The sequence below is a fragment of the Helicoverpa zea genome, chromosome 27, assembly GCF_022581195.2.
Source record: "Helicoverpa zea isolate HzStark_Cry1AcR chromosome 27, ilHelZeax1.1, whole genome shotgun sequence".
Lineage (NCBI taxonomy): Eukaryota > Metazoa > Arthropoda > Insecta > Lepidoptera > Noctuidae > Helicoverpa > Helicoverpa zea.
The window spans coordinates 3785131-3798446 of NC_061478.1; the positions used below are offsets into that span (position 1 = coordinate 3785131).

General features: G+C 39.5%; 1 protein-coding gene across 1 annotated transcript in view; it reads left to right on the forward strand.

The window, feature by feature from the left end:
• LOC124643510 overlaps nt 1-12874 on the forward strand; it is a 35232-nt gene extending 22358 nt beyond the window's left edge. Inside the window, exons 9-21 of the mRNA XM_047182513.1 lie at nt 370-521; nt 2279-2417; nt 2742-2923; nt 3489-3624; nt 4209-4370; nt 4734-4894; nt 7844-8443; nt 8850-8966; nt 9365-9431; nt 9807-9943; nt 10279-10500; nt 10891-11032; nt 11377-12874. Coding sequence (XP_047038469.1) covers nt 370-521; nt 2279-2417; nt 2742-2923; nt 3489-3624; nt 4209-4370; nt 4734-4894; nt 7844-8443; nt 8850-8966; nt 9365-9431; nt 9807-9943; nt 10279-10500; nt 10891-11032; nt 11377-12421 — 3262 coding nt within the window. The 3' untranslated portion in view covers nt 12422-12874. The remainder of the gene's footprint in view (nt 1-369; nt 522-2278; nt 2418-2741; nt 2924-3488; nt 3625-4208; nt 4371-4733; nt 4895-7843; nt 8444-8849; nt 8967-9364; nt 9432-9806; nt 9944-10278; nt 10501-10890; nt 11033-11376) is intronic.
• The last annotated feature ends 442 nt before the right edge of the window (nt 12875-13316 follow it).

Genomic DNA, 13316 nt, shown 5'->3' on the forward strand with positions numbered 1-13316 from the left:
ACTAGCTGTTGCCCGCGACTTCGTCTGCGTGGGCAATATAGAATTTTATATAGCCTATGGAATGTCACTATTACAAAGGATCACCAAAGTAAAGAAAGTTCTCGCGCACGTAGCCACAAAGATAGAAGGATGCACTCATAGATATCGTGACTCGTGAAGAAATTGTATATAGAGGTCATAACAATACCATAGAAGAAATTAATATAAACTTGACATATATTTTTTCTTCCTAGCCTTAATCCCGTATAGTGACGGTGTATGCTTTCCGCATCCTCTTTTACCAGTTCGCTCGATGACGAAGAACAATTGTCACAGAGGGAAGAACCTAAATAACATTTTGAGTAAGATAAGCCATTGTAATTTTTGCAGGTATTCAAATTCCCATGGCACAGACAACTGTTTCCTTAGCGAGCGTCCATACCGAGGTCTTGAACTGGCTGCAGATAGTAGTTCTGATGTATACGCAATGCCACAAGACCAGGGCTGCGTCACCATCAACTATAAGCCTTGGGTTGAGAGCGGTAAGATTAACTTTTATACATAAGGGAGTCTCTCTTAATCTAGAGAATTTTATCCCACCCAAAACATAAATGTGAAAGACTGCCAAGTTCGATAATATGGGAACGCTTCGCCTATAAAAGAAGTGAGATCTGAATAAGTACCAAGTTCCATACACATACCTCAGTTAAAAATAGTTACTTTTTAATGATGCTACTTGGCAAGTTTTCACACACCTTGTTATAAACCTACTAAATGCAATGAATCAAGTATTTAATTTTCTATTAAAACTTGCCAAGTAACATCATTAAAAAGTAACTATTTTTAACTGAGGTATGTGTATGGAACTTGGTACTTATTCAGATCTCACTTCTTTTATAGGCGAAGCGTTCCCATATTATCGAACTTGGCAGTCTTTCACATTTATGTTTTGGGTGGGATTTCATTTATTTTTGTAAGGTTGTTTATTTTATTTTTGACGTGACAACGTCTTATAAATCGATGGAGCCGGCTGCACGCACGTAAAAACATGACTCATGCGGCGTTACCTCGCTCTGAGGCGTTCCGTTTAAGGCTTGAAGTGCAAGCGAGAGCACGCAGTGAGCGACAAAGAGGCACAATCGGCAGCTACTCACGTTGTCACGTTCAACTATCGTCAGTAAAACGACTTTACAGACAATGGTTTTTTTCATATGACTAAGTTAGTTAAGGAAATGACTCATTTATTCTATCTTTCAGATTTTTTAATATGCACGCTTCTTACAAAGAAATGAACTAGATTTACCAACTGACTGACATGACATGTTATCATATATTATGTTTGTGGATCAAAGTTACACATTCGTTATTTTCGAAAGTGAGACTCACACTTGGCCGTTTTCAGATTTTTACTTTACTTTGACTAAATACAAACCTTTGTAACGAATTTCAGATCGGTACGACCATTCGAAGATATATTATATAAATATAGATAAATTTAGTTCGTTTTAGTTCCTTAGGGGTATAAAACACCTTCATTATTTTAAAACCGACTCACACTTGACCATTTTCAGATTTTTCCCTTTACCTTGACATAAAGACCTACCTCCATGCCAAATTTCAAGTCAATACGACCATTGGAAGTGGTCTAGGTTTTTGATGAGTGAGTCAGTCAGTCAGTCAGTCAGTCAGTCAGTCAGTCAGTCAGTGAGTGTATAGTAAAAATAGCGATTTTCTGACGTCAATATCTCAAGACCTACAATAGGTAGGTATATTAATGAAATTTTGTATTTTAGATAAGTGAGGGGGTCTCAACAGATACTTGAAATTTGATATGCGTGAACAAAATAGATTTTGAGTTATAGGGTGTTCGAATTTGGCCCGAAATGCTTCGTGTAATATAACCCACGGCCGGTGTGTCGCTTTTTTTGCTCGAACTTGGCGGACACACTGCCGTGTGTCTAGATACATAAGAATTCGTACTCTTTCTCAAATTATAGGAGAAAATGATCGTCTCTGAAATCAAAGAGAGTTATATCATTTTGATTGAAGTATTTATTTTTATTCATTCATAATAATTTATTATTTCAAATTATTGCAAAAGGCAAAATCATTTTCTGATTTTGGTTATTTTATTGCTGAACGAGAGCTATGGCAAACCAAAGACCGGTTTCTATCCCTATTTGAACATCAGGATTTTTTGGACGTTTTAATAAACGGATTTTCCTTTATCAACAAACTATGGAATTTCCATAGTCTTACACACTTATTTCTAATCTTTGCTCACTTATTTATTTTCTAGAATGTTTCTGGCACGTCCGCTCGGGTGCTGCGGTGAGCGACACGGCGATTCGCGCGGCGCTGACGGTTGGGGGATTGGGGGCCTGCGAGGCCGAGTGCATCAGGGCTCATGCTTTCTTCTGCAGGGGGTTCAGTTTTAGGTAAGTGATGGTAGAAACGATTTGACTAGATTCTGTAGAAAAATCTGTTCTTAGTTTAATTAGCTGAAGTTTGAAGTTTGAACGTGCTTATCTGAGGAACTACGGAAGCACACAGACCGATAGTTGACCGATGCATGGCCGACAATTTAGTCTGTTCAGAATTTCTGAAGGATCTAAACACGACATTTGAATAAGTTTTTATTTGTTCCAAAATAATTATGTTTTCCAATAACTACTCAATTCGCCAATTCTACCACATTCAGAATATAAAGCCAAGCCTTACATCGCTTATAATAATACATTCCTTCTCTGCATTCCTTTCAGATTCGACTCCCCAACGATAGGTGATGACTTAGAGAACTGCATCCTCACTTCATCCCCACCCACCTCGCTGGACAGTGGGCGTGGGCTACGTCCCAACAGTGGGCATGAGTTATACGCGAGAGGGAACTATGGGAGAGGCTGTGAGCCGGCGTTGTATGATGATGTGCAGCATCGGGATGAAGGTATGTTAAAATTTTTAGGCTTCTAATATTTATTCTAGTGTTATCATGTATTCATCTGTGGATACAAAGCATGATAAGCATGATTTATTAATCGAATAAACGTCAATAAACCTGGCAACAAAAGAAGATAATGAAGAGTCTGCCATCATTGATGATAAAGTGATGCGCCTATACATAGCTCGACTAAATTCTATTATAGCTAGCCCACACAAAAGCCTGGAAGTGGCCTTCTGGGATGTAAATGGTCTTAATCTGAGGGGTCTACATCTTATATCTGGAGAATTCCTTGATAATTAATATTCTACATGCGAAAGAAACTCTGTCTATCTCTCGCGCTTACACCCTAACACAACTGAACAGATTTAAAGTACACAGTCTCAAAACCTGAGAAAAGAAAGAGCCCACCTTTTAAACCGGGTGCGAGAACCATTTTGCTTGAGACGCACATGGAACTTCTTGAAACAGCTAAGACAAAACGCTTTTGGTCATCAGTAAGCAAATTAACTGTGTTTTCAAACATTTAATCCTAGTTCCTGTAAGTAACTTCTGACCCTATTTCCCACAGAATGTTACCTCCAATACGACAAGGCGGCTAAACTGACGGGCTCCGCGATCCGCGGGCAGGCGCGCGTCAAGGACGAGCAAGCGTGCGGACACGCCTGCAACGACGCTCCCTTTAGATGTCTTAGCTTTTCTTTTAAGTAAGTTTATTATTTAGCGAAGGTACAGTCAACTTCAGGCCAGTGGTAACAGTTTTATAGGAAAATCGTACTTATTACTATTGAGTTAAGGTGCATGACAGTTACCACTGATGTGCAGTCTACCGTACATAAGTAAATACATACATAAGCGAAATCTTTTGTATGAAGTACCTAAGTAACAATAAGTGTTTTAAGAGATCATTGAAATGAGAAAATTCGATTTTGGCTAGCTTTGCATTGGGTTTACATATTTTTTTTGGCTACCAGTCTAAATTAGTTGCAGTTGTAATTTGAAACAAATATTATGAAGACGATACTAATTTTTAGATGACTGTTTACTTTCTGGAACCTAGTAAAGGTAAATGGTAGTAGTAATCGAACAGGAAAACGAGTAGGTATATATCAAATATTAAGTCCATAACAAGGACACCCGAAATTATACGTAGGTATAGTATTAAAACCTACATATATTGCCCGGTTCGTGACACTTATATTGATGATTTATTGATTCATCCGTGTTTTGTTGGTTAAAGCTTGAACGGCTGCACCTAGAAATTCTAATAACATTTTTTTTTAATTTGCAGCAACAACGCGCCCCCCAAAACGGACAACTGCCTCCTATCCGAGATCCGTCTGTTTGATCTACAGCGCGGAGTTGACTACGTCCACTCGGCTGATGATTGGCTGTTTGCCTTCGACCTGTTCAATGGACAGTGCTGGAGGAAGGTCCATGTTGGGGATTATGAGTAAGTAGCTTGGAGTTACGGGGAACTTTCTAGAAAATGGGCTGTGTTTTGACACTCTTTGGTTGGAAGTCGCCAGTCCTTATTCACCTGGAACACAGATTCAAGACGGAATATACAATGAAATTGTTCATTTTGCAAATCGGAAATGATTTTAAAATTGCTGGTCATTGTTACCTCACTAACTGAAGAAACTGGAGAAACTCCGAAACTAACTCAGACGTTCTTTCAAATTTAATTATAAACCCAGGATCTAGGTTTGACAAAGACCTATTTTTTGTGTGAGGCAAAAGCGAATAAAGATCACTTTTGTAGTTTTTAGGCCCATCTCTCAAACAGTATTTTATAAACGTCATTCTATTTCAGTGAACCAGCTCCAGAAATACCCCGTCCACTCTCATCACCACCCATCGAGGACCCGTATTCCATATCCGGGCCGTCCGGTCCTCCCGGACGTCCGGGTACAACCGGACTGTCCGGTCCAAGCGCTCCGTCAGGACCCGGGTATTTGCCTGAACATGATAATGGTAAGTTGTGATAGTTTTCATGTCAATTTTTCCCTAGCCTGGATTGGCCCACTCCTGGGCAAAAGCCTCCCATTTTCATCTCCATATTTCTCGATCCATCGATATTAATTTATTCAAGTAAAAAAAATATATATGTGGGAGCGTCAGAAGGAGCCTCGCGGCGGTCATGGCTGTCACGTTGCATCTCGGGCGTTGTAACGACCGGAATTCAAAAATAAAGGCACGCTTGTGTAGTCCACCGTTCCATTATTTGGTTTCCTCACCATTTTATTCACAATCACACACAATCAGTAAGATGGAATGGGATTTCGAGCCAATAGGTTAGTATGTGCACAATTCAGTTGGCACCTGTCACCAGAATGACTGCTGCCATCACTCGTCGTGACACTTACTACTCTATTCGGGGTTACCCGCTCATAATTTTAATGTTATCAACGCGCCGACACGGCCATCCTGCATTATCACACGTCCTCGTGTGTACCGGTTTCATCTTACAGTCTACTCCGTTCGGCCTCCCTGACCCCTCAAATGACTCCCTTTGTCCATGTTGTACAACATCTTACAGTGGTTACAAATTTGAAGTCCAAGCGCAACAAAATGTTTCCCTTAAGTCACACATTTCCGAAAGTCAATGCTACACGGGCCAATTGCTGCCACACAGGTTAGTCATTGCCACAGAGGCTAATCATTGCCACACAGGATACTCATTGCCACGCAGGCTATTCGTTGCCACACAGGATACTCATTGCCACGCAGGCTATTCGTTGCCACACAGGCTAGTTATTGCCACACAGGCTAGTCGGTGCCACACAGGCCAGTTATTGCCACACAGGCTAGTCATTGCCACACAGGCTAGTCATTGCCACATAGGCCAGTTATTGCCACACAGGCTAGTCATTGTCACACAGGCCAGTTATTGCCACACAGGCTAGTCATTGCCACACAGGCTAGTCATTACCACACAGGCTAGTCATTGCCACACAGGCTAGTCATTACCACACAGGCTAGTTATTGCCACACAGGCCAGGTATTGCCACACAGGCTAGTCATTGCCACACAGGCTAGTAGCTGTCACACAGGGTTCCCTTAGCCAAGCTATCAGACACATGTTACCAACTGTACCACAGATGTATACGGGTCTCGTCCTGGTCACCCTGATGCCGTCACACAGGCCAACGAGTCTCTTCCAGGTCACCCCGATACCCATCAATAGGTACAGCTTAACACAATAAAAACAACAGTACCGCAGACTTTACACAGGTCTCTTCTTGGTCACCCCGATGCCATCACGAGGCCAACGGGTCTTTTTCAAGTCACCCCGGTATCCGTCATTGGTACAACTTAGCGCCAAATGTTACCAAAAATCTATAGTCTGATGCACATTCAATCAATTTAAAAAAAACGCGATTGAAACTGCCTCTCAAGTTTATAAATGTCGTATGACAAATAACCTCAACATAAAGCAAAAATGGTTCGGTCTCACCGGGTTTCCACTCAACGCGCATGACGATGCGCACATCGCTATGGCTCGCAGTACAGCGGCTTCACGTTCGCAGGCACCACGGAGATGCACGAGCACCGACACTCTAAACTCACGATGACACGTCAAGCTCCGCAGGCAGCTGGGATGCTCCATTCACGCCGTAATTTTGTCGCCATATTGCACAATAATCACCGTCATTGTTGAAACATGAAAATTAGATAAATTCGGTTAATTTTCTAGCATACCTTCGATAACAAGGATGACTGGTAAAAAAAAAAAATGGAACCGATACCATAACCATAACCGTGGTTACCATACTTGTACCTTCGCTGAAATTCTTTATAAATCTTCTTCTAAAAAACACAATTTTAAATAATCGACGTTCCATTTTTTTTTACTGGTTATTAAGCACTATAAGGATTGCAATCTTCACGTGGCAAATTCTCCCGAAACCAATCTGTTCTCAAAATTCTTGTTCTACATAGACAGCTCCATGAACATTATGTTGCAGTACGAGATGTTTCCACACAGGATTCTTCCTTGTGATAGCAGTGTCGTAACAGACATATTTTTTTTTCGCTACTAGCGTTTTCACTTTGTTGAACACGTAGCAGGGCAATCCTTAACACATGTGGGCATTCGGATTGCATCCCACTTCTGATGTGGGAGCGTCAGAAGGAGCCTCGCGGCGGTCATGGCTGTCACGTTGCATCTCGGGCGTTGTAACGACCGGAATTCAAAAATAAAGGCACGCTTGTGTAGTCCACCGTTCCATTATTTGGTTTCCTCACCATTTTATTCACAATCACACACAATCAGTAAGATGGAATGGGATTTCGAGCCAATAGGTTAGTATGTGCACAATTCAGTTGGCACCTGTCACCAGAATGACTGCTGCCATCACTCGTCGTGACACTTACTACTCTATTCGGGGTTACCCGCTCATAATTTTAATGTTATCAACGCGCCGACATATAAAAACAAGTGGGAATTTGCGTATGTTTATTTATTTTGTTTATACATCTTATGAGACTAAAGAGACTAGGAACAAAATAAAGTCTTGTAGAAAAACACCTTTCATAGAGTTTTTAATACACCATTTTGAACACAATTCGGCTTTTTAATATTTTTGGTAGCGCCATTTAGAATTGTTACAGTGCTCATACTTTTACTAAATCAACTGATTGCAACTGCTAATGGAGTAGGCGTAGAGTTTCAATATTTCGAATCGAATGTCAATGTGTTTCAATGTTTCGAAGGAATATCAGTTTGATCTAGTTAAAAATCTTTTGTTCCAAATTATTGTGCTTTATTTCAGTATAATGTTGTTAATTGTGTCATGTATAAAATGAAAGTTCACAGTAATAAAATAAATATGACAATTTCATACATAAAAGTAAACAGAAAAATAGTACGAGCTTAACTTGAGACTTTCTTTCTTCTTCAATAAACTTATTCTGTTTCAGAACCACCATTTATACCAGCATCTGGGCCACCTAGTGGACCCGGGTTTAAACCCTACGCACCCGGATCAGAACCACCTATTTACAAACCCGGTTACCCCGAACCATCCGGCCCTGGTTACAAACCAAACTACCTACCCGGTTCCCACAAACCCTACCCAGAACCATCTGCACCCGGTTTCAAACCTGGATATCCCGGTCCTAGTTTCAAACCCGGTTATTCCGGTCCATCAGGCCCCACTTTCGAATCCGATTATCCGGGACCAATTTCACCCAGTTTTAAGCCTGTATATCCACCGGGAGTTAATTCTAACCTGCAGCCAGGATATCCGGGCGAACCTAGTGGACCAAGTTTTAAACCCGGGTATCTTCCAGACCCGGATCTCAAACCAGGTTTTAGGCCCTCGGCGCCTCCTCAAAGACCAGTCTACAGACCTATTTCGGATGGACCAGAATATCTACCAGAAAAACCAGGGTATTTGCCGGACCGTAGACCAGGGTACCCGGGGCCTAGTAGACCGGTTTATAACGAACCAAGACCGACCAGACCTGTGAGACCGATTGTAAAGCCAAGTTATCCGGATCGAGTTGATAATGAACCAAGTAAGAATTTTTTTTGTTAATTCTACTGTTACAATTTCAAAATATTTTTCACCTTTATATTGACTTGATTTATCTTTTTAAGTTCTTTAGTTTGTTAATAGTAGTTTTTACATTTAGGTAGCTACTCCGCATGGCTGTACCCATTTCACTGGGAGAACTACTTTCAGTCACCGGGAAAAATTACCCTACACCCTTTTCAGACTAAACTGCCTATGTACCAAATTTTATTTCAATTCGTTTAGTACAGTTGGATAGATGGATAGACAGACGAAACCTACTAATTTTGATCTATAGCTGAACTTTAGCTTATTTCTTTCAAAAGGATACTAATCTTCAACCCTTTATACATCCTTATGACACCTTAAAGTAACATAATTTTAAAATATCCTTAATATTTTTGTTCCAGTTTCGGTGTCATGGCGTCACTACACGGTGTCAGGGTTTCCGTGCCGCGCCGGTACCACGTGTGCACAGAACACGGTGGCCAAACACTGGGCTTGTGAACCCGAAGGCGGAGAGATCGGTCAGTATTGTCCCACTACTGCATTTGGATAAAAAATAACCTACGTGGTATTCTCACATGTGAGAGAAAATACTGCCATGTTTCTTACAAGGCTGTCATTTGGACATCTTTGACAGTCCTTACTGGGTACGATGGACCTTACTGGACTGGGTAGACCAGAAAGTTTGAAAACCAGCTTTACTAAAGGGGCGTCGGGTTGCCCAGGTAACGAGTGCAGCTCCATGTAAAACAGGTAATCCTCTGCATACGGTTAGAATGGAAGCCGACCCCAACGTAGTTGGAAAAAGGCTAGGCAGATAAGGGCTGCCAAATTTTATAGAAAGCATCGCTTAGTTTCAGAGGGAAAGAGTTACAAACATTCCAATCACACCTGTATTTAAAATTACAATTTGTTTCAGGTTCTTGGGACTACTGCTGTGCACCAACTCATCGATGTGGCTACAGCGAAGGTTTCCATAAACCATGGTAGCTTGAAACATATTTTATCCTAGACTAGTATTAACTACATAATTATTTAGATCAAACATAATTCGATAAACACTTACAAATCTAAACTGAAGGTCTTAAAATGGACTTGTTTCTTCATCTTCGTGCACAAAAGTTTGTATATTTACAAATAAGCAATTTGTAGTATAATTAAAATTTCTTTCTTTCCTATCTTCTTTTTTTTATTATGTGTGTGTACAAAAATTGAAATAAATTATCCTCGTATATTTTAGAAATGTTCTCGCGCAACTTGTTACTGTTTGCTAGAGAGTCAAGAAGAAATAAGTCTAGGCTTCCACTTAAAATTACCCCTCTATAATCTCTATATCTTGTTCTACCTTTCTATGACCCAAGGTGCTACGTTGGAACAAACGAAGATCAATGGCGTCCGTGCAGCGAGAAGTACTACCCGTACCATCAGCACAAAGTACCGCATCCATCACAAGCTCATGTTCATGGACCTGGACATCAGTATGCTCCGGGGAATAGAGGTAAAATTAATTACTAGCTTTTTTTGCCAGCAGTTTTACCGAGTCTCTGAGGGAAGTAGGTACTTCTCTTACCTGCATGAGGATAAAAGAAATAAATTCAGCTGTCTGTCTTCTGGTTCTGAGTTAGCTCCCCGACAATTGTCAGCTAAATTCATTGAGCGGTTTTATATAATACATATAAATAGTGTAGTCACGGACCTCGGGATTTTTGTGGAAGTTATTTTTATTGCGTTGAATGTTAATTTCTGTTTTAAAGAATTATTCGAAAACAACGACATCATTACTTTTATTCTGTCATAATACGATCTAGAATTAAAATACCGTGTAATTTTCAGAAGACATCCCACCTATTCCTATAACTCCTCGTCCCTGGCAACGACCAGGCTACAGTGACAGGGACAGGCCTGGACCTCCAGGGGCGCCAGGACTTGCAGGTCCCCCGGGACTCACAGGTCCCCCTGGGCCGTACCTGTCGGAAGGCGATAGAAAGTACTGGGACGATTTGTACAAAAATGGACCTCAAGCGTATTATGATAAATATGGAAATCCTCTGCCAGGTTTGTATACTAGAATTTTGTGTATGACTTTTTATATACAGTTTTACATAATTAGATAGTGATCAACTTCAGCAGCAGAAGGTGTTACAAGAAAAAAAAACTTAGTAGAACAACGACTTTTTACATATTTGTGAATTTGAACTTGACTGATTGTTAATGGTCCTATTTTAGTCCTAGTTTTATTGGTTAGAATTTTCATCGAGAATTTTACTTTGAAGTAAAACATTTAAGTAATGCTTATCATTTTCATTAACATAGAAAGCAAACATAACTGGCATAATTTAGATATAATATTGGCATATTCCAACCATACTTTCAGAAGGACTAAACATGAAAATTAAACCAATGTACACCGAAACTCTTTTTACCTTTTTTCTTTCTCTTCACCAGGTTACTCCCGCGTACCAACAGAATCTCGCCCACACATAAAGTTATCACACAACTACCCGCAGCCGGGTGGCGGGAACTGGTTGCCGGTGTCACCATCACACGACCCTGATGGATCTCCTCCTACTGGGTTGGGAGTACCTAGGTATGTATCATGTGCTTAGCCTTTTCTAACTATGTTGGGTCTGCTCCCAGTTTAATTTGCAGCTGAGTACCAGTGTTTTACATGGAGTGAATCAAATAGGCATTTGATCTCCTCAATCCAGTTATCTGAGCAAGTTGTTAGACTTTCTGACTACCCGTAAAAACTGCTAAATGTCAAATGACATCCGGTGCTTGGGACACGAAGGAACTCGTCATGCCAAGATGATCTCCATCCATAGACCAACCGTGGCAAACGTTGTTAAATCTGATAATCGACCTATTACAAAGCCACAAGCTCCGCCATTAATAAATGATAGTATTTACTAAAAATGCTTTTACTTACAGATACTGGCCCGTAGCTTACCTTCACAAAGGTCCTCCTCCAAACACAACATATTTCCGCTACAACGAGACCCAACGGCCAACAACAACAACAGAACGGTACTCAACACCCCCTGAATCAACAACAATACCCCCTCGGTCAACAACAGACAGACATAGAGACGAGAAGAAATTCAACATGAGTGATTACGACGACATTACTAGCACAACTACATTTAAACCTACAGTTAAAACAACTACAACTACACCTACAACTACTGAACTACCTGAAGTTATACAACCAGTAACTGAAAATATAACTGAAGTTGAACTAGTTAAACCAGAAAGCGTTAAAATTAAGGATAAAATCAAAGGCATAGATGATAAGCTAGATGACTTTTCGGGTTCAATTGAAGTCCTGGATTTAGATGACGTAAAAGGCGATAAAATAGCAGATTTGAAAACTTTGGAAGCTGAAGAAAGACAGATTGAAGAAATAGGCAGGATTTTAGCTTCTAGAAGAGGTGGGAAATTAGTTCTAGATAAACGTTCGCAAAAGGATTTGGAAGCCAAAAGTATAGCTGTAGACAAAGATTTGATCGATTTTAACTTTGGTAATAGATTTAACGTTGAAAGGAGAGGCGTGATACAAAAAGTGAGTAAAGATGAGATAGAAAGAGAAAGAGGCCTTGACAAGAGTTTAGAAGTGAGCGAAACTTCCTTTGTCCGTCCGCCTAGAGTTTTATCAACAACAGAAAATATAAGAAAAGCTATAGTCAATGGCAAAGTATTTTACGATGCAACAATAAGAGAGCAGAGAGATACATTTTTTAATAATTCAACAAGAAAAAGTAAGAGTTTGAGAAATGGAGATGATTCTAAAATAACAAACCTAACATCTTCTGCAAGTTTTGGTAAGAAGATCATAAAACCAAGAAATGTAAACCCGGTGAGAAGAGTGAGAAGGGTTTATAGAAAGAGATATAATCCAGAAGAAGTGAGAAGGAGATTGTTAGAAAGAGAAAAGAGTAAACAAGAGATTAGTACAGAAAACTCGAGAAAAATATAAGTAGCTTGTTATCGCAATAATTTTCGAATAAAAATATTTTATGCTTTTATGTAATTTAAAAATGTCTCACGTATAATTTTAAAATTTAAATATTATTATTTTCTTTATTTTTTAAAAGGATTGGTGCTTTAAATAAATTGTCAGTTTGACTTTAAATTTTAATTTAAGTTGAATTGACGATGCGTCTTCGAAATTTTGTAAAATTTAAAATATTGTATTAAGTTAAGTATTTTTTAAATGAATTAAGTTTTATTTAAAACTCGACATTATTATACAATTTAAAACTTATTTTTAAATATAATTTGTGATAATTTCTTTCTATACGTTACCAAAACGAAATAAGTTACCACGAAGAAATTGATTGCGATATTTAGAGAACATTAAGTTTAAAAAATAGCACTTTTAATTATTTTAAGTTTTTTTAAGACTACAAATAAATGCATTTCGAATAAAGAGTTTTATTTTATACAACTTATAACATTGCACGTAAATGTCGGTCCTGCGCCTGATCTCTTTCCGGTCGTGTCGGATTGCCGTCCCATCGCGCTATGAGAGTGAAGGAATAGGGAGTGCACCTGTGTCTGCGCAAATGCTTGTGCACTATAATACATATGTCCTGCGCAGTTGGCTAATCTCCTTACATGAGAACAGCCGCCGTAGCCGATAATCGGCTAGGAGGACATCAACTCAACATTCTTACTAATAATACAAATGTGACAGTGACAGTATGTTGGTCATTTTATCGCGATTTCACGCCAAAACTGCTGAACCAAATTCTGTAAATTAAATATGGCCCATAGAGTGATAGTTAGACTAGGTTTTTATATCATATCGATTATTGCATTCCATAATGTACATAAGCTGGAAAATATAAAATGATAGTCACAGTTATGGA